Raw genomic sequence first — 21,052 nt, 5'->3', positions numbered from 1 at the left:
GTTTGGCCCAATCTGTTGTCTTCATATATTTTTCTTCCATTATTTCTGCTAAACATTTGGGACTGAGTTTAATTGGAACCACAGGAGTTTGTATACACGAGTGTAATTGGAAATATATGCTCTGTTTAGTAGTCTTCATTAAATTTTGTTATATGCAGCCATAGGCACATTCCTTACCATCTTGTACACAATTCAGTGGCCAGCACACAATCAGAAATCTATAAATTAAACGTTTGCGATGTTCTTTCACATTCGTACAATATTAGGGCCCTAGGGGCATATCTGCACATGTGGTCCCTGCACCAGCTGATATCAGTACAATAGATTTCTGGGCCCAGCTCTTCTCTGTTTGTGTGGCTCTATGGGATTTTAGTTTTGGCATGGCTGCACCATTTTAGCCACTGCCTTTTTAGCCATTATTCGGTGACGTCCATAGCTCAAAACGGTTTTCCTGGTCACTGTAACATCTGCCTGATGGGTGGGAGGATTTCAAGCTTCGGTGCCCCGTGTGTTTAGGAAAGGATTAAATGGTATTGTGGACCTTCCCTGGGTTTCTGTCAAAGGTGGCCTCTATTCATGTAAATTGGGAGATTGCCCTCCCCTCTTTCTGTCCAAAGCCCTTTCTATCAAATCGAGAAGGCTGCATGTCTTGGATGTGGTGAAAGCGTCATCATTTTTCTTCTGATAGTTATGTGTTCTGCCTGGAGCCCATATGAAGGGGGGAGGCTGCATCCAAGCATGTGACTGGTGCATAGATGCATGTTTGTATTGGGCTATCTTAGTAAAAGGCAGGGAAGAAGCCTCTGAACTCTGTGAGGTCCATGGTGCTCTTCTGGGTTAGTGAGGTGGGTATCACTTTGCAGGACAGCAAGCTGAATCCTCACCACACACATTTGCCAGACACTACCAGAGGTGGGACAAAGTCATTGTTATGCAAGTCCAAGTCGAGTCGCAAGTCATCAAATTCATGACTCGAGTCTGACTCGAGTCCAAGTCACATGACTCGAGTCCACATCTCATAGGTGGGACAAAGTCATTGTTATGCAAGTCCAAGTCGAGTCGCAAGTCATCAAATTCATGACTCGAGTCTGACTCGAGTCCAAGTCACATGACTCGAGTCCACACCTCTGGACACTACCATCTCAACATGCTAGCTTCGAGAGATGCTCGTTCATCATTAGCAGCCGAAACCTGGACTCAGGCCCAGGATTCCAAAAGTGGCAACTAAGTGCTCTGGCTGCTGAGCCAGCTGACCTTCTCTGGAACACAATAATTGAATGAAACCTATTGTCCAAACCTGACGAGGTCCCTCGTAAATATTTGTCTTGAATTGTTCGTGACATCACGAGTTGTTAAAAGCATTGTACATGTTACACTATGTTCATCAAGTGATGATGCTTCATCCGTTCAATTTTTTTTTAAGTAAGGTATGTTTTTTTTCATATTGCTACATTTATTCCAGCCACATTTTGCGATACACACTAATGTCTACCCATTTCGGAAGCCTAATCACACAGACTTTTAACGGTCTCATTTGTTCCGTAATTAATGTCTTCGGCAGCAGAAATACTTGCCCTTACAGCAAACTGGGATAACAGACCACTTTTATCATTTTTTCGCCATAAAACCCACTTCCAATTCACACAGCAAAATAACTTTTGAATTGTCTATATACATACCATGGTTATTTACATGGTAGATATACACTAACTCTATTTCCAACTGTGTTGATACAAATATTTTACTTTAACACGAATCGACACGTTGATTTAAGGGGAAAAAACTAGATAATAATATGAAACACCCGACATTCTACCATTTGTTGGAAATTACATTATAATTACATGTATATACTTTACCTCCCTTGGCAATGCGAACACTGGGACAATTCAGTATGAACCTGTCATACATAGAAAAACTAGAAATAATTTTACCAGGTTAGGCCAAATTTGTTATTAGCTTTTTTTCATAAGTGACCTGGCTACAAATGATAGCTCAACGAAGTGGCTTATGTCGAAATGTATAGCAGCCAAATACTCTAAATGGATGTTTCTAAATATGTGGAAGTAAAAACTGGAGGACCAGGCGAAAAAAACCACACGACCACAGGGATAATATGCGAACTCCAATTATACAGGCATTCGGAGCAGGATTGAGCACCCGACCTCCATACCAGGCGAGGTAGTTAACATCTCGACACCACGGCGCCCTTATCAATGCAGTATAATACTGGAACGGAGACTGGATCTTGACTTGCTTTGTACACATGACAATTTGGCAGTTATTAAATGCCTCTTTAGACTGACAGGGCACCCATGGAGAGATCCCAGCCTGCCAGATGCAGTCCTTGCACAGATGTATTTTTAACTTTGTCAATAATGTTTATTTGTTCTGGGCACAACTTCTTGCAGTTCCCATGACCTACTGGACTCTGGTATATTGGGGTGTTTTTGTTTGACTTTCTCACAGATCTGCCTTTGTCTCTGGCTGCATTTTGAGTTATAAGTTATTCAATTTCATTATGAACTTGAAACAAAATAATGGCTGTAATACCAGAAAAAAAAACTTGTTTTACATACGAATTCAACAAAAAACTAACAACTTTTGTATTTAATTTGATTAACAAGGAAAATTAAATGCTTGGCTGATTACACTCTTTAGTCAATTTAGCATTTCTGGATATATGCCCTACCAGTGAAGAAAGACAATTTCAAGATACTTATGTAAAATAGCATTTGATGATGTAAAAAAAAATCACATTCACTTTATTTTATGAATAAATATACGTAAATCTTAGAATCCATTACATTCGTAATTAACCCCTAAGACTGTTGAGTGGGATTGTCTCTTAAAAGTTTCCATTCACCCATTTCCACTGATCTATGAGTATGAAGGACATGTTATCTGTATTTCTGTAACAGGATTGTGCCCGATACATTTACGGAATCGAAATATTCACAGGAGGCCTCGCAGCTATCAAAACAGAGCTTGGGTTTCACTTGACAGAATTGTATCCTCAGGAAAGAGGGACCCCCCTCCTCCTCCCATCATAGCAAGAATCGTGTCCTCGTGATGCCTCTTTAGCTTTCTGGGGCGACGTCTGTGGATATGTTTTCAACTACTGCATTTAAGACAAACAGTATCGTGCATTCCACATATCAGACATTCATTCAAATGACTTCATACAAGTTGTGGTCAGGTTTTGTATTTGGCTATATTGGATTTTCTTACATCAGATATATTTCCAAAGAGAAATATACATATATGCTGTCTAGAGGCAGCTATTTTAATACATTTTTGCATTCATTTGTATTCGGGAAACATGAATAGATTGTATGATGTATAGTTACAATTATTTTATGAGCATTTTATTAAGCTGCTGTAAACATCAAAGACAGCTCAATTTTAGAGTGAAAATTGCATATGGGCATTCAATTAAGTGCTTATGGAATCACCTGCATTTATAAAAAGGATTGTAATCATTTGGGGGAGCTAGCAGTGTTGAAGGAGCAAGGACAGTTTTTGTTTTTAATGTGATTGCCGTAAAAAGTGTGCGTTGATGAATGCAATTAACACTTTTTCAGGACATCTCACTGGTGCAGCCAGTGGATTCTAATTGGCTTGCACTGTGCCCCGCCACTAACCCGCTGCGTTCAGGATGGGCGCATCAGACAACATCTACAAGGGCCGCAGCACCTTCATGGAGGAGCTGAGCGAAGCTTCGGAGATCATCCGCAAAGCGACGCGCCACTCGCTCGTGATCCTGGATGAGCTGGGCCGCGGCACGAGCACGCACGACGGAATTGCCATCGCTTACGCCACTCTGGAGTACTTCGTCAAGGAGGTCGGCATTTCCTGCACACCTCCCGAGCTTTCCCCCCCACCCCCCCCCCCCCCATAAATTGACGAGCAATGAAGTTAATGCCCTCTGGTTACACGTGTAGCCCATTGTGGCTTTATTGGTGAATTGCATTTTTTATGTTTTCATCCCTGTCGTGCCATCTGGACGGTTCACTGTAACAAAATAAAAAAACGTCTTGTGTCGTTCATTGGATTAAACATTTATTTTCATATAAAATAGTATCCAGAGTAATGTGTGTAGATGGTTACTGGCGTAAGCTAGCGTTAAGAAGAGTTGTTTTACCTCCGTAATGATTACAGTGCCAACTGTATAGTTGATCTTCATGTAGGGTGCATCTCAGTTGTGAATTTTAAGTGAAAGGATGAAAGTTATGCTAAAATAATATTTTGTGTAAATCATTAACTCCATGCAGTTGCGTTTAATTGTAATAACTAAACACTGCAAGTGACAGTCCTTGTGCTTATCAATTATGATAACGTCAGCATTTGCATTGCCTAGAGTTATGAATATACAGCCTAAGTTGGTGTTCAATAGTAATCCATGACAATGTTTATACACATACCTAAATGCATATTGGATTAAACTGTATGATAAATTGGTAACATTTAAAATGATAGCTTGATTGCCCTCTTATATTGTTATTTTATAAATATGTTTTGTCATAATTTAATGAGTTAATGTCAAGAGCTATGGAAATAGAGGAACACAGGTATTCATAATTATTAATGGAGTGGATTATTAACTTTGCTTTTGTATAGCCATGTTTTGTACTTTTGAGGCATAATCAATTTATAAATAACACTTACTACCCAGGAACAATTTTTTTTTGCTACACTGTATAATCAAACATGAGTAAGAACTTAATCTTATCCCCAATGCTAAGTTTATAGTTGACACATCATCAACTAATTTTCATCAGGGAGCGCAGCCTGATGAAGGTGTCAATGCTCAGAATGTTATTTAAGTATCGACTAAACGGTAAGCATTCATTGATACACCCCATTTGCCTTGCCACAATTCTGGGTCCCGATTCAACCTAAGAATAAAATGTGTTTTGTCTGTTTACATGTATGCGTTGTGTCTAAATGTACTTTGTCCCTTTGGATTAATTATCTGTCTCATTTTTGCTCTGTCGTGTAATGTTTGGCTCATGTTCCACATTGTTCCGTCTCATTTCTATTGTCTGTTTAAAATGTTATGTTATTTATGTTGTGCCCTATGCAACAACATGAGCATATCATTTCTGTATACTTTACTCAAATCAATACTGACATGCACAATCCAAGTATAGTGAGCATCAGAGTTAATTTTCATTGATTAATTGACGCATCTTTAAAAACCTGCTTTGTGGCATGTCTGTTTTGTTGTCTTCCATCCGGCAGGTGCAATGCTTGACCCTCTTTGTTACACACTACCCACCTGTGTGTGAAATGGAGAGGCTAAACCCGGACATTGTCAGCAATTACCACATGTCTTTTCTTCTCAGTGAGCCCGAGGAGACGGGTAAGAAAATCGAGCAATGCATCCACTGAGCTCTCGTGTGCTACTCCTTGTGATCGTTGGCCAAGTCTTTTAGAAAGGAAGTTTTGGCATAATGGTTGCACCAAAACATTAGTTTTCATTCATTGTTGAATTTGGCTGATGAATTAATTAATTATCCACTTCAGCAATTGTTTCTTGCTGTGATTGTCCCACCTGATGACGGACGCTTGTGTTGCGCTCGAAACGTCGTGATTTAATATATTTTATACCTACGTGACTTTACCGAAAGAACCAAAGAGTATTATCCTTCTTTGAGAAAGCACTACCATTACCTTCTTGGTTGACATTGCAATATGTGCACAGGATTGTGTAGTGCATGAATGTCCGTGAGTACACAATCTCGTATGTATTTTATTTGGCGGTGATATCGCCTAGCAGAAGTGTGTTTGTCGCTTGTTGCAGAGGTTCACGGTTCTAATCCAGCGGCCGCCCTGGTTATTACTGTGGGTGTAATAACCACAATACGCACAGTCTGCTTCACAGCGCACGCCATCGATGCCCTGTAGTCATTCAAAATAATTTGTGCCAGCATTACCTGGAAATTACTAAATTGGCAAATTACATAGCAATCAGCGCTTCCTACTAGTTGAATCATGCCCCAGGTCACTCTTGCAAATGAGACTCTATCCTGGTCTCTTGACTTATCACCTGGTTTTAAAATAAATAACTTGAGCTTATGTATGGATACAATTAAGAGCCTAATTTTAATAGATTGAAACCCTGTTTTAGATAATTATAAAATTACATCTCACATTCAGTAATTAAATCATGAAGCAGAGAAATTACCTGTGTGTCCAGTGCACTATTCGTCATGATCCGACAGATTTGGCGCTGGCGTGAATACTCTCTAAACTATTACTCTGAAAAGGTTGCTGTGCACTTATAATGGGCTAGGTGTAAACAAATAGAAAAAACACGTGGTGTTACCACAAAGTAACTATGTTGCTAATCAGTGACAGTGTCATAACAGCTTGCGATTTATCAGATGGACCTGAGGCGGCAGGAGCCGGATTATAAAGCTGCCACAGTTGAAAAAGCGTATTGTGCAAACATCGCTGATGCATTGTGCATTCTCGACATCATGCCCGCGCACCTGCTTGACGGTTGCCTCAAGCGTCGTGACATATTGGTCAAAGTGAAACGGAGGTCAGCCAGGCACCTCATTGCCGCTAATTGGGTAAATTACAGATTCATCTCGCTGGAAACCGAGCGCTGGCATTTTAGAGACCAGAGGGTGTTGACTAGTGCGTTGCATGAATGTATTTATTTATTTTTAAACTCGACCTTCCATTTCTGCTCGAGGCAAATTGTGCATTGTGTGATGTGCTAGTGCAAGGGGAAGACGGAGAGAGGCTGGAGTCGGTGACCTTCTTGTATCAGCTTACAGAAGGGCCAGCCGCTCGGAGTTACGGCCTCAACGTCGCGCGGTTGGCTGCCATTCCTGAGCAGGTGTTGCACACTGCCGCTCATAAATCCAGGGAGCTGGAGGCTCACATCAACATGAAACGGTGGGATTTTCAAACGCATCATCCAGTAACTCGGGAAAATTGTGGAACAGTGTTTCAGCACTGCGCTATGAACTTAGTGACCTGAGTTTGATTTGCGGCCTAGGCTAACGTTATGGCCTATTGATATTCAAACCGGGTCCTAGGTCTACTCTTCACGAACCTTCATCGACCAGTTTGGCGAAGTTTGGGCAAACAACACGGCATCGAGAGGTTCTCATCCAGCAGTGAAAATATGTTAAAATAGCCATTTGGCATGACCTAACATGAATAAAAAGTAAATGTTACTAATGAAGATAATGAATTATTACGCTTTTGTAATTCCTTTTTGCATTTTGTATACAAACTACTTTAAATTAAATAAGTTTCTGGTCCAGTGTCCGTTAAATGTGTGCAAAATGTTCAATATACTCTTCGCATCATTATACATCTACTTCTGTAACGTGACATTGATTTTGGATCTTGGCGAAAAAAATACTTTCTTAAATTCCATATCACTGACTTTGTTCTCTGCTGTTAATATCAGGTTGTCAGCTGCATGCAGCTGAGATGGAAACCTGCAGAGGGGCACACATATTTAAATCGACACGTTGGAATAATGCTGTTGATTGAATTTTATAGATGAAAAGCAGGCTGAACAGAGAGCACATCTTTGATGTTGTGGGCGTGTTGCCGTGGTCATCTCGTCATTCAGAAATATGAATATAATGACTATTAGGGGAAACGAAAGCGATGTTTTTTTTAACATATCACAGTTTAAGAGTGCATATAAGTTCATTATAAGTGAATATCGAATACACACTGTCCCAAAATCTGGAGTCGAGGTCATTAATTATAATTTTGAGAATGTATATACAGTGCATTTGATCATAACGTTAGAAAATGCAAGTCAGCCTTTGTGTGCATATGAATGGATTTTATTGATGATGTAAAATGTAATATGTCTTTGCAGAAAAAACATCAGCCACTTCTTAAGAGTCTGGGATCTGGAAGAAAATGAAGCTTCCAACCAATTGCAGACTTTGTTTTCCTGATGCCAGCTTCTCACGATTGTCTTGCGCTCCTTTGCTAAAAATTCCCTGTGATGCATAGGGAATGATGTGGAATCATGATGCTATGCTGTACAGCTGTGTCCTGTTGAAATTGCAATGCCTGCATTTCTGACTGTTGCTGATGTTGTGCATGCATCAAAAGAACAAGGGTTATGCAAATAAGAAAGACACTGGATATACTTTGTAGGTTGTGATCTAGGTATTTTGTTATTCAGTAGCACAGCCTGGATTGATAATGGTTTTGCCAGTTTAATGGTTACAATGTCAGACGAACAATTCTTCCCCATTACAGGAATGAACCAATTCTAGATTTGAAGCTTTCGTGACTGCAATTATTCATATTCTTAGGTTTTTTCGGTGAAGTCACGTAGGTAAACAATTAAAATTAATAAAAGTAAAATAAAATAAAAATCACGAAGTATCAAGTGATACAGCTGTCGTGCTGTGACTGTTCCACCTGAAGACGGAAGCTTGTGTTGCTTCCGAAACGTCGTGATTTTTATTTTTTTTTTATTTTACTTTTATTAATTTTTTACCTACGTGACTTTACCGAAAAAACCTAAGAATAGGAATGAACCACTGCTCCGTGCTGCTGCTGTTGTTACTATATTTTTGCTGCTTTATTTCTGAGCCAGTGCTGATTTTTGTGATGGCATCATTCAAATTAGCCGTCTGAGAGATGGCAACATTTTTATGATGCAGACTATTTTCATCTTAAATTACTGATGAAGCAAACATTGGAAATGTTTATAGAAATGTAATTGTAACAAATTTGTTTTGATAATTGACCACATCTCAAAAATATAAAACCTGGAACATATTCTCTACGATCAAAATAAATGCTTTCTTCAAATTCACCTTTCAAATAATTTGGAAGAAGCCAACATTAAACATTGTTTACATTTTCAATATGTAACATTGTAATTTAACTAGCCAGATGTGTCCTGCCATTACCTTTAAAGAAGGCAGATTGGCACTTCTACTTGGCACATAATGTCATGTAATAGATTTCTAATGTTTACGAGTGTGTGCTTCTAATGACCACGTGGCTCTGTGTTTGAGGCCATGCTTCCCCAGAGTTCAAATGTTCATATTTTTTATGCAACCAATGTGAAAAGTGTACCCTTGACATTGTTACATTTGAATGGGGAATATTGATCGTGGACGTATGGATGGATTATGGTATATGTGAGGGGAATAAACATTTCTGGTATAGACTTTCCCAACCCTCGTATTAACATTGAATGTAGAAGAGGCTCAGGATATTCTAATGTTTACTTCTGAGGTGCCGGGTTCAAGACTTCTTTGGAGGAGGCAAATGGAAGTGATCCAGCTCTGTCGGCAATATTAGACATTCGCTACTTAAATAAAAGAAGCCTACAAAAATGCTTCATGACCAGCTCATGAAAGTCGTTGCCTAATTAATGCACGTGTATAGTGAAACAATCAGGCTTTCTTAATGTATTTTTTTTAAGCAGGCATCATTGTATACACCGGTGAATCCAATGCTTTGGAGACGACGGTTGATAGATCACTGATGTCCCAAACCCAATGGGCTGAATTGGCTAGAAGATGACACTCCAGTACATCGATTTGTGATTTTGTCTCTGTCTTTTAGCGTTATCCAAATTGGCTAATTAGAAAACTACCCTCAAAATTACTCAATTGGACTTACACATAGCAATCATCGCCCTCTATTGGAAGATGAATGTCCATTTATAGGCCAGGTGTTGAGTCACCTTGTGCCCAGAGGGAGCAGCTGCCACATGGTGGTGCCCTTTAAAACGTGTGCGAAATGATGTTAAGCGCTCTGACGCCCCGCCATGAAGGGCGCGATGTCAAAAGAACATCATTATCCCCTCGTACGTTTAGGTTTTCTACACATGCCCTGGTTTCCTTCCATGTGCAAAACTTTCCACCACTAACATTTTTCAAACGTCATGAGGACCCTCGTGAAATGGTCTTAAGACCCAGTGAGGCTTTTCTACATGAATCATTTTCATTTGGGCATTTATTGATGCATCGTATGATTAAAACGAAAAGGTTAAAATGATAGATACTATTTAGGAAACGAATTACGATCTATGATCATAATCATTGAATTGCCAAGGATGTAAATTTTGTAATGCATTATGTTGACTTGCCATGCATTGTGATGACTTGCCATGGTTTAAACGGAAGGTATGTGTAATAATTAGTGAAATATGTAACATTCCATAATAATGTACAGCCCTTTTATCAACCCACTACTGGATGAACGCCTCCCAGCAAAGTTTTGGCAATGGTGGTTTACCACACCTCACCATGCTGGTCTGCAGGTTTGTGAAGGAGGGGGCTAAGACCAATTCCAATATCACTCCACTGATTTTAGCCGTGCCCTGGAATCAAACATCGATCGCCAGGCTCGTAACACAGTACTGCACACTAATCACTACGCCACAGCTCCGCCCCCTGTTTCTAATTTCCTGCCAAATGTCATTTCCATACAGGTTACTACATTTTAACATCAATATTAATAACACTTCGGTATAAAACTTTCATGAAGCGGGTCAATTATCGTTGAAAGAAAAAAAGGTTGCTCGTTGGGAATTCTTGCCTCGGGGTTAATAAACAGTCGGGTAAAAAAAATGTGCAAAGCACCAATCAAGGAAAGGAAATGCAAAAGTGATGAGCTGGAGAATTCCTTGGAAGTGTAGATGGTTGCATCCCATGTATGATTGATGCATTACCTGGGGAATTGGGGGAAGCAGCCCTCACCTCGGCCGTGGTGACATAAAACATCCATGATTAAAACGGGTAATTTCAATAAATTAATACATTTGAACTTTACGCAAGACCCTTGGTAATATATTTGCACACGTGTACTGTACTGTATTTATAATACATGGTGGGGGTACTTTTTTTCATTAATGCTTTCAAAAGACCGCACACAGCACCTTTGAGCATTTGAGTGAAAAGCTTTATCAACCGCTGTATGCTTGTAACAATGCAAATTAATGCTCCACTCAATAAAAAAAAACACTGCATATACCTTTGAATTGTTGGTTACCTTGTTATACTATTGCATGGATATATAATGATCCATCGATATCGATTCTCAAGGCTCATACGGTATGTGCATCGAAACGCACATGTACAAATATTTTTTCCCCGATGTGCATATTGTAACGAAGAAGAATCGCGAATTTTCAGTTATTTAGTGTTTGCATGAAACTTAATATCAAAGCGCTTTAAAAAATACACACGAATAACATGAACAGGGACTGTGGTGAGAAAAGGGGTAGATTAATATTGTAAACTAAAACTACCATCAATCTTTATATTTTACGAGGTAAGGCCCGCTGAGCTATATATCTTCTTCACAAGTGACCTGGCCACAAATGATAGCTCAACGAAGTGGCTTATGTGAAAATGTTTAACAGCCAAATACTCTAAACGCATGTTTTTAAATGTGGAGGGAAAAACCGGAGGACCCGGAGAAAAAATCCACGTGACCACGGATAGAGACACGCAAACTCCAAACATACATGGGTCAGAGTCGGGATCGAACCCATGGCCTGTATACCAGGCGAGGTAGTTAACATCTCGCCACTGGATTTGTGCAGCGCCTAAATGGAACCACATCTCTCGAAACGCTGAAATAGAGACGGTTTAAAGCACACTCCATTGTCAAGAGAGACGAACGCGTCCTCGTGGACGCTGACAGAGCCACAGCAGGGCCTGGGAGAGCAAGCAGGCACCACACATGATGTGCTCGAGTTACATCGAGGCTAATACATCTTTCACCAAAAAAATTGTACAAATGAGACTGATTTATTTTAATAAGCAATGCAAAAATACACTAATACGTATGCAAAATTATTTAGATCGCAGACAAGCATCGCAATCCTATAGTTGGCTGGTGACTGGGCATGCTCCCGAGTGCGTTTTGAAGGGATACAGAGATTTTTTTTTTGTAAACGAGACACTTTTAGTTTATCTGCATAAATGTGATACACTCAGGCTTAAACGTTTCATGCGCAAGCATAATCTGTGGATGCTATTTAATTTCATTGACCCCAAATACATTTGTATTTACATTTTGTGGTCATGGCATGTTTTACAACTAAATGGGTGTTGCAGTGTGAAGCCAATTGGTCACTGAAGCTTAAATATAACTCTTTAGGGCTGTGGGATTATTTTGCGTTGTAATCCATTAAGCTGCAAAACTAGTTGATTATTTTAGTTTCAATGGTTGGTAGAGTTTACGATTGTAAAATGCAACTGTTGAATACATTCCGTCTTATAGTCCGTGTAAATGTTGCGAATATATGTTAGAATTTAGGAAAATTGTGGCTTTTGAAAAAAAAAATGTAAATGCCAGCAAAGCAGTCATTCATTTAATTGTGATGGATAACAAATCACCTCTACTGATGTTTAACTATAACATTGTCAGATGTACCAAGCTTAAGATTCTGCAATCCTTTTCACCTGCCTTCTTGGATAGTCCAACATCTGGCTGTGTTTGCCAAAGCTTGCTTGTGACCATTATTATTCTGCTTTACAATGTAGGAAGGACCTGAATTACATTACACAGCTTTTCCTACGAGGGAAACGTACCCATGGTCGACAACTGCTCAAGAATGCACTCAACACCGTGTACTTCAATCACTCATGCGAATCCCTCTGGTTGCCAAGAATTATCAGGATAAATAATTCTCCGTGGTCTACGCTAGATTAAAATAATAAGATCGTTCTATATGAACCAACGAATATGTGGCACATACTATTCAAAAATGTTATTTGTTGAAATGCCAATAGTGTTTCTAGCATGGCCATTAATGTTGAAAAAGCAATTGTTATAAGTCGATCGGCAAGTCGAGTGTGGTGGGGTAAAGTGTGGGTAATCTTTCCAGACGTAAGGCCAACGTGGAAGAGTAGACCAAAGCACCCTCGAGTGTGGCTCTAGAGTTGCCTCCAGTCGAGGCCCCTTCTGTCTGCGTAAGCAATAAATTGCAAGATCGTAGTACAGTACTGAATTGGGCAATACCATATTACAGTGAATTCAATCAAAACGTATCTTGTTCCTTGAATGTATGTATGTTGAACTTCTTTCGCACCGTACGTAGCTAACCATGCTAATCGGAGGTGTGTGGAAGGACAACAATATCCAGACAGTACCGAGGCATTCGTAGTATGATGCATAGATCTTCCAGCATTGTCATTAGTCATGTTAAATCTTGACTTAAAGCTTTCGTGACTGCAGTAATTCATATTCTTTGGGTCTTTTGATAATAATATTATTTTTATTATTTTTCTATCTACGTGGCTTTACTGAAAGACCCAAAGAATATTGGTCATGTTCTATCGAACTGCTGGATGAAGGCCAATCCAACGTATCACACTTCTCAAAATATCTCTCCCTCCTTTACATGGCCCAATTTAATGTTCTCCATCTCCGCAGTGTAATCCCCTCTGGTGAGTTCCCTACCTTGGCTGGCATTCTGTAATAAAGCTCGGCCACCATTTCACTATCCTCGTGACAAGTTCTGCCCCAAGCTTCTGTAATTGTTTCAGTCGATCTAATTATAACTTGTATTTGTTTTCTGATCTATGTATTCCTCTTTCTGCGTAGTTTCAAGCGTGCATGTCCTTCCTCAAGCTTCTATGCACTTTTCAACTTTTGTTAAATTTTCATTGTAAATGTTTATGTTACACGTGTCACATGAGGCAATATACACAATCAATTAGCAAAAAAAATAATTCTTCTGAAGTCACGTTGGTATGTTGCTTTTCATCATTAAGACCGGTTTAAAAAAAAAACACTGCAACCTGCTCTCAGCTACCCCTCTGTGACATCATTCTCATCCCAGTGGTGCCTTCAATAACTGCCCCAGGTACACGTGCTCTGGTCGACAAGAGTTGGAACGTCAAGAAGTGATTGAAAAACGTAATGAAGAACGCGATCAGGTGGGGCTTCAGACACAATGAGGATAATAAAAGTCACATATGTAGTGACATAGAATTAGCTATGTAGTAGCATAGCGCTGGCTGCTGGTGGAGAAGGGGATCTGCGGCTTACAGCAGCCCTGACGTCAGTAGGCCACGTGATACATCAGAGGGGATATCTGGGGAAAGTTTACAGAAGGGGCACGTGGGGGAAGCCCGGGAACCCGCTGGCAGGTTCTAGAGAGGGGGCGTGGCCGGGGCGGAGCGAGGCCACGCTGGGAGCATAAAAGGGGGCCCTGAGTGAGAGCTCGGGGCTGTCGTTTGGAGTGGAATCCCGTCGTGCTGCTGGAGTCTTCACCGTCGTCTCCGTCTTCACCATCTCGGCGTCGCCAGTCAGGCAGTCTACCAGCTGTCCTGACTGGGAACCGTAGTTTCCAAGTGTTAACGGTTAGGCCGTGTTAATAAACAGAGTGCCTCCTACTCTTAGTGTCTCTGAGTCAGTCACTGCACACACAATTTGACAAAATAATTTGGAGATGTGTGTTATAGGGCCACAGCTGGAAAACACATTGGAGTTTGTGTAGATTCCAGGATTACTGGTGATATACCTACTATAATCACCCAGGAATGTCCTTAACGCTCATGACGTCAGTCCACATTGACCAGCTCCCGTCATTAATATTCATGAGCAGGTGACGTCCTCCAAATGGACAACCCCCCACCCCTCCTCATGAGCGGGTGACGTCACTCACTATGGAGTACTGCCCCCCGCCCCCTCACTAATAATCATGCGCAAGTGACGTCACTCCACATCGGACAGCCCCCCTCATTAATAATCATGAGCAGGTGAGTCTTCCAAATGGACACCCCCTCATCATAATTCCACTGTGTAACAATTGTTTTTTGTTCCTGGGTAGTAAGTGCTATTTTCGATTTGCTTATGCCTCAAAAGTACAGAAAATGTCTATTATTCCACACAAACTTCGCTTTTGTGACCAGGACAGTGATATTTAGAAATGTACCTATTTTCCCAAACATTCCAGATAGAGTCAGTGCTGAGTAAACTTGGAGTAACTTCTAGAACATTCTAGAACTTTCCAGTAATATAAATTTTAGTATAAATACAAGGGCCTTAAGCCCACCAGTTCAGCTTAGCTCCAGCTGCCTAAGTGGATACATATCTGCATTTTTCTGAGATGGCATCAAGAGGCTGCAAGCATCTGGCAAACGCAGTTTGCTATGTCTGTGGCCAATTTATCAAGACAAGAGTGAAAAAATACTCTGTGGAAGCATCTGCTAAAATGTGTGAGGTCTACAAGGCATATTTTGGTATGCTTGTCGGGGATCAAGACAAATCCTGGGCACCTCATTTTCCCTGCGAGCAATGCAAAAAAACTCTGGAAGGTAAGATGGACAATTGTTGCTGGGAATTTTATGTTCTACAATATGTAAAAAATAAATGTGATTGAAAAATCTTAAAATGTTTTACAATTTTAAATGTTGTTCAAAACATATCTCATATATGAAAAATGTTGCGAGAATCTCATTACACATGAGTCATGGGTGAAATAAATGTGGTTTTGTAGGATGGTACAGAGGGGAAAAGAGAGCCATGAAGTTCGCTATCCCACTGGCTGACGTCACTCCACATGGGAGGCGAGGCGCCTCCTCCCCCCTCCTCGGCGTCAACTTACAACCCTCACTACAGAGGCAGAACCCTCACGTCACGCGATCTCCGTAACACTGTTGAGACATCAAAGTAAAAAGGACGTCATGATGAACAAGGGATTATAACCTTGAAATTAAATAGGTCTGTTTCACCACACCCTTACAAATTTCACACGCATTAATGCAATGAATATCACGTCGCAGTCTGCTTTTCGCTTGCAAGTTTCAGATTAATTACAATACACCTCTCCTTGGACGGGCAAAAGGCTAGTTGTAATACATTCATTTTTTCATTTTCTCAATTTATTAGGTATAACCCTGTGAGCCATGCGGCTCTTGACTCAGGTGTAACCGTAACAAAACAAAAAAATGAACAAGAAACATCTTAAAGTGACTACACGCAACAGAAAAAAATCCTGTAAAAAACAGCAAAGTCTTCCAGAAAAAACACCGCATTTCAATGCTGTGTGCAAAAATCCCAGTGGGATGCATGTCAAACAATAACAACCATAAGACAATGTAGATTAAAGTTATCAGGCCAACTCTGTACTACAACAAACAACCATGGCCAGACGAAACCGACCTCAAAATCACCAAAATAAAAGCCACAAAAACAATGTAACAATGATCATAGGAACTGTGATTCAAATCCTACAACAAACGATATACATAACATGTACGACCAAACCCCGCAGCCATAGCTGGCTGCATGAATCACTCCATAACAGCAGGAGCATCAGTAGCAGAATCAAAATTTCTCAATACACCTTTAAAGATCAGCACACCACAATCAAAACTCAAGATCATACTTTGCAGTGGTGTTCGATACGACTTATAATACCGTTACAAAGGTATTGGTATTAATGCAAAAGCATTCGACGTAAACCATTTCAATGTCGAAAGTAGTTAATGTATATGCACGACTCAAAATTAAGGACTTCATACCACAGGCCTCAAGTAGTTGTGATTCGTATTGACGAATTTACTTTATAGAGCACTAGCTTATATACCCAGCTAACAGCAGTGCGTACTGACTGTGGTGGTACCTGCTATCACTACAGTAATACATGCTGACTCTATAGCAGTATTTATCGACTCTATAGCACAAAGTACTCACCTGACAGAGTGGCGAGGTGAGGCCTAGTCCCGTGCAGAGCCTCTGGCCTTTACTAGATTGTCCAGCCGGCCGAGGTGGCACCTTGGCAGGCTGGAGTTGGGCTGCTACCCCTGACCCCCCCCCCCCCCCCAGCCACGATCACCCCGGCCGCTCTGCAGTAATATCTACAGGGTGAACATCACACAGTGAAAAATTTACTTGAGCTTTTAGTGTATTTTAATAGCATTTTTAACGCAAAAGAAAATGTCCCCCTCACTCCCACCGAAGGCATGCGACTTGGCATGGGCCGTCCCCCACACAAAAGGCACGTGAGTTGGTATGGTCCTGCACGTGTCATAAATAAATAGATAAAAAAGAAAGCGCACAAAAATCGTACTAAATCGCTAATGAAACTAATTAAAAGTTGACGGATGTGAAAAAGGAATAGCGGTTGCTCACGGCAGGGCTTACGGCGTGGTACCTGGCTATTTTTATTTTTACGTAAACCCCACCATTGGAGAGCCAAATCCTTCGCAAGCGCGCGAACCCACAAACCCCGCCACAAACCCACACACAAACTATTTTTGACTTTTATATATATAGAAGAAGATAGAAGAAGATAGATAGAAGACAGTCCGGTTATCCTTATTCGCAGTCGACAAGCAGGCGTCTTCTCTTGCCCGCAACGATGCCTCCTCCTGGCCAGGTGGATTGCCGATCGAAGTTCACGACAGCAACACGGCCAACATAATAGTGGTTCTGCCGCCGCTGCTGTCAGTGCTGAACTCTGATGACGAAGTGGGTGTGGACGGCACAACACTCTCTCTCTCCCCCCCGTCAAGGTGACAGCTGGGCAGATATCATCACCTCCCGATGACGGTCCACCAACTTATAGTTATAAAGTCACTCTTTCACTCGTGTTCATTGCGACGTGTGCCTTGATTGGCACAGTTCAGTGCGGGAGGTGTTACCTCCTCGTTGTGGACCTTCTCCTTGAGTCGTACTTACGGGGTCCATCTTATTGGCGTCCATCTAATTGCCTTTTAACTATCCCTAGAACAAGAATGGGAATGGGTGTCAACGCCTTTGCCGTTGCGGCACCAACGTTTTGGAACAACAACAACAACCTTAATTCCTCTCCGAACGTCGTAAATATACCTTAAAAAAATATCCTAAAGCAGAAGATCAGTGCTGGATACAATCACATTTGCAAATGTGATTTGCAACTTTCATCATTATCTGTGTATCGATAGCTCAGTGTTAATGTGCCATTTTATAGAGGAACTATTGCTGTGTGGCGTTATATTGGTGTGGTCTGGGACTGTTTTGTGTTTTTTTCTGCCAAGCCCAATCTTGATAAATCGGACCTACATAATAAATGAATGTATTATTGATTTGTACGCAGTGCCTTGCTTACCATTTCTCTATTTTACACTCCGATCGTTTTTCTTGTATTGTTTCCTGTTGTAACTCGCTGATCTGCCCACACTGGACAGCTGTGAAAAAATATCTTTAGAGCTCATCGGATTCCTCCTGCAGTCTAAATACATATTATGACTCTGATCTCCACTTATTCACCAACTTACTCTTTACACGTTCCCTCTTCAACAAACGGCAAAACTTCAGATCTCCTTAACACAGCTCCACTGCCGCATTATTTCACCTTTTGAACTCCTAAAGCTCCCCGGCAGCTTATTGCTATTGACTTACTCCACCTGTGTCACAGCTTCTCTCTCCTCTTCTACTTTTTCCACCGCCTTCCCACTCTCCATGTTCAGTGGTGACGCGTTTGTCTCGACGTCGTAACAGCTCGTGATGATGGAGCGGCTTTCCAAGAGCCGCGAGCGATCGCACCCGGGCCGACGTGAAGCACACACGGTGCCCTTGCCACTGGTCTGCCCGCAAGTTCAGTGGTGGCATGCGTTGGATATACTAACATCATGAATTGAGCAATGTATACGAATTACTTGTTTAATTTGTAATCTGATCTTTCCTTTGAGAAAGACAAGTAGCCTTTCTCTCTCTCATGTGAGGCAGTGGAGACCTTGCCACTGTATTTGGACCTCTACAAAGGTAGTTTACGTGTTTTATGGCCTCGTGTTCAACTCGGGGTGCGGCGCAGCTGATCAGTATAACAAGGAGCTGGAGTAGAGGGTGTCTTTGGCACAGTATGTCTATGTATTTTTAACTTCTTTCGCACTGTGTATAACCAACCGTGCTATTAATTACGAGCCAATCTCGACAGGATTCTCATCGTCACATAGCACTGGAGTCAAGTCAGACTCCTGTCTGTGGTTCCAAGATTATTTCAATTTAAACACTTATATAACAAACAAAACGTTATTCAAACACGACAATTATTGCATTAATACACCTCACTAATTTGTTCAATAGTATACCGACGGCAAATGAATGCCATTTTCATGGCACAGCAATTTGAAAGCAACATTCTTTTGACATATTTGGGCAAGGGTGGTTTGTCCGTGTCCTATCATCTCCAGCGATAACATCTGGGCAGTGCAAGAATCTTTTGAAGCAGGGAGAGTTGCTATAATGTAAAACATACAAAAGGGGAAAAAATGTGCAAGTTGAGCAATTCTTACCAACCCCATTTAAACCACAGTGGAGTAGCGGTCCATAAAAATCATGTTAGCAATTATCTGTGGGATATTTTTTTTTATTCGTTGAAGTGATTTGGAAACTTTTCTACCGCCAATAAATCCACTAGTGCTGGGAATTCACCTTAGTCCGTCAAAAATGGCAGTGGTACACCCACCATTGGCCATTGGGGTATGTTTAATGTTACAAATACAATCATATCACATTGATCTGGTCGGTTGTAAGGCTTTGAAATAAAAACTTACTGTGGAAGCTCACTGGTAAGCACTTGTGACTGGTATCACTGCGATCTAGCCTAACCCAGCATTGCCATGATATTAAATCATTCTTTACATGGTGGCGTCTGCACATTCGTATAACAATGTTCAAGGTCCGACTAGCGCCCCAACAAATATTGTGTCTTGACAGTGACTTATACTTGGAATATATTTCGATTATCTATCCAGTGAATGATTTAGGAATTCTGTGTTGTGTCCATTTGTTACATTGGTCATCAGTTTCAAACATAACAAGCCAGTGACACACACATACACACAATATTAGTAAACATTTGTATCCTGCACGGCTAGATGGACGCTATCTGCCCAAAACTGACCATGACACCTGCTCATACAAAACCACTCGTGTTGTGCTGCCATATAATTGCTATGGCAATCTTTGGTTCCTACAGAAAATCCATACGCGAGCTTGTGGTCACAAAGCCGTTGCCACATTTTAATCACTGGAGGACACACTTCAGCAAAATATTCACAAGGTGACCTCCATCAATAGCTAACAGGCAAGGCCACTCCATTGAATGTAGCTACCCTTTTGTATTCTACAGATATAGACGTAGAACATATACCTGGAAGATTGCTAAATAAATATATTCACCATAAATGTGAGGCATTTTTTTTATATACTGCAGATATATTATCAATATATACTGCCTTTGCTAACATGTGCGTAAATGTATTTATTCTCTGCAAGCACAGAGTGCCAGTTTAAGATTGACAACCACATTTTGCTTTGTTAGAGGACATGAGAACATATGTATTGATGTTAAAGTCCCTGAAAATAAAGGGAATGTCGCTGATTCATCCCGTTAAATCATTAAAGCATACACCAACATGATGTCCACTGCTGTACAATACAAAGGAGGAGTTCCTGGTGTGTTACTGTGATGCCGCCGCCACGAAGCCGTTCGGCAGGCGCCCAAACCCCCGACTTCGCCACCACCAAGCAACGGAGCCAACCCCGCGTCCCCCTCACCTCACCTCACACGAACACACCCGCACGCATTCCCCCCCCCCCATAGAGCTCCGAGGGGAGGTCACCTGGCCGACCGGTTTTTATCCGAGAAACCCTTATCGGGGTTAACTCTCACGGTTTCCGGCGATCAGGGAATTGGACGACCTCCCCCGTGCTACGTTGCGCCGCGGCGCTGCGACCAGCCGTAATATGGTGTGGTCGCGGCATGGGGCATTCGGCCACCGCGGTTGAGGTGCATTTTCCCCCCACACACACCCCCACGGGTCGACGGGGCAAGCAGGGGAGGGACGGGACAGCACGAATAGCGGGACCGCAGGAGCTGTTGCGCATAGTCATGGAGGGTTGGGATAATTACGCTTGAGCGCGCAGGCACCATTGTTAGGGGAGTTAAAGGATAAGGCTATTAGTATAAATAATTGGGAGAGGGGAGGCGCGCGAGGAGCCATGCACAGCTTCCCACGACGGGCCTTTGTGATGGACACCGCCGCATGAACCTCGATGAGGGGGGCCTGCGTGAGAAAAGGATTGA

At 41.4% G+C, this 21,052-nt stretch overlaps 1 protein-coding gene across 2 annotated transcripts in view; it reads left to right on the top strand.

Annotated features, from left to right (window-relative positions):
* Positions 1 to 10,991, top strand: part of MSH3 (mutS homolog 3) — a 72,104-nt gene extending 61,113 nt beyond the window's left edge. The window contains exons 20-23 of one of the 2 annotated variants that reach the window (XM_078600087.1): positions 3,658 to 3,844; positions 5,245 to 5,365; positions 6,735 to 6,912; positions 7,862 to 10,991. In XM_078600087.1, the coding sequence (XP_078456213.1) occupies positions 3,658 to 3,844; positions 5,245 to 5,365; positions 6,735 to 6,912; positions 7,862 to 7,943 (568 nt within the window). In that variant the 3' untranslated portion in view covers positions 7,944 to 10,991. Of the gene's footprint in view, positions 1 to 3,657; positions 3,845 to 5,244; positions 5,366 to 6,734; positions 6,913 to 7,861 lie in introns of those variants that run through there. The other variant, XM_078600088.1, reaches the window with a different exon arrangement.
* The last annotated feature ends 10,061 nt before the right edge of the window (positions 10,992 to 21,052 follow it).

This window comes from Lampetra planeri, chromosome 13 (genome assembly GCF_965212315.1).
Source record: "Lampetra planeri chromosome 13, kcLamPlan1.2.h2, whole genome shotgun sequence".
Lineage (NCBI taxonomy): Eukaryota > Metazoa > Chordata > Hyperoartia > Petromyzontiformes > Petromyzontidae > Lampetra > Lampetra planeri.
Note: the sequence above shows the minus strand (reverse complement) of the source record. Positions and strands in the feature narration are given on the sequence as shown.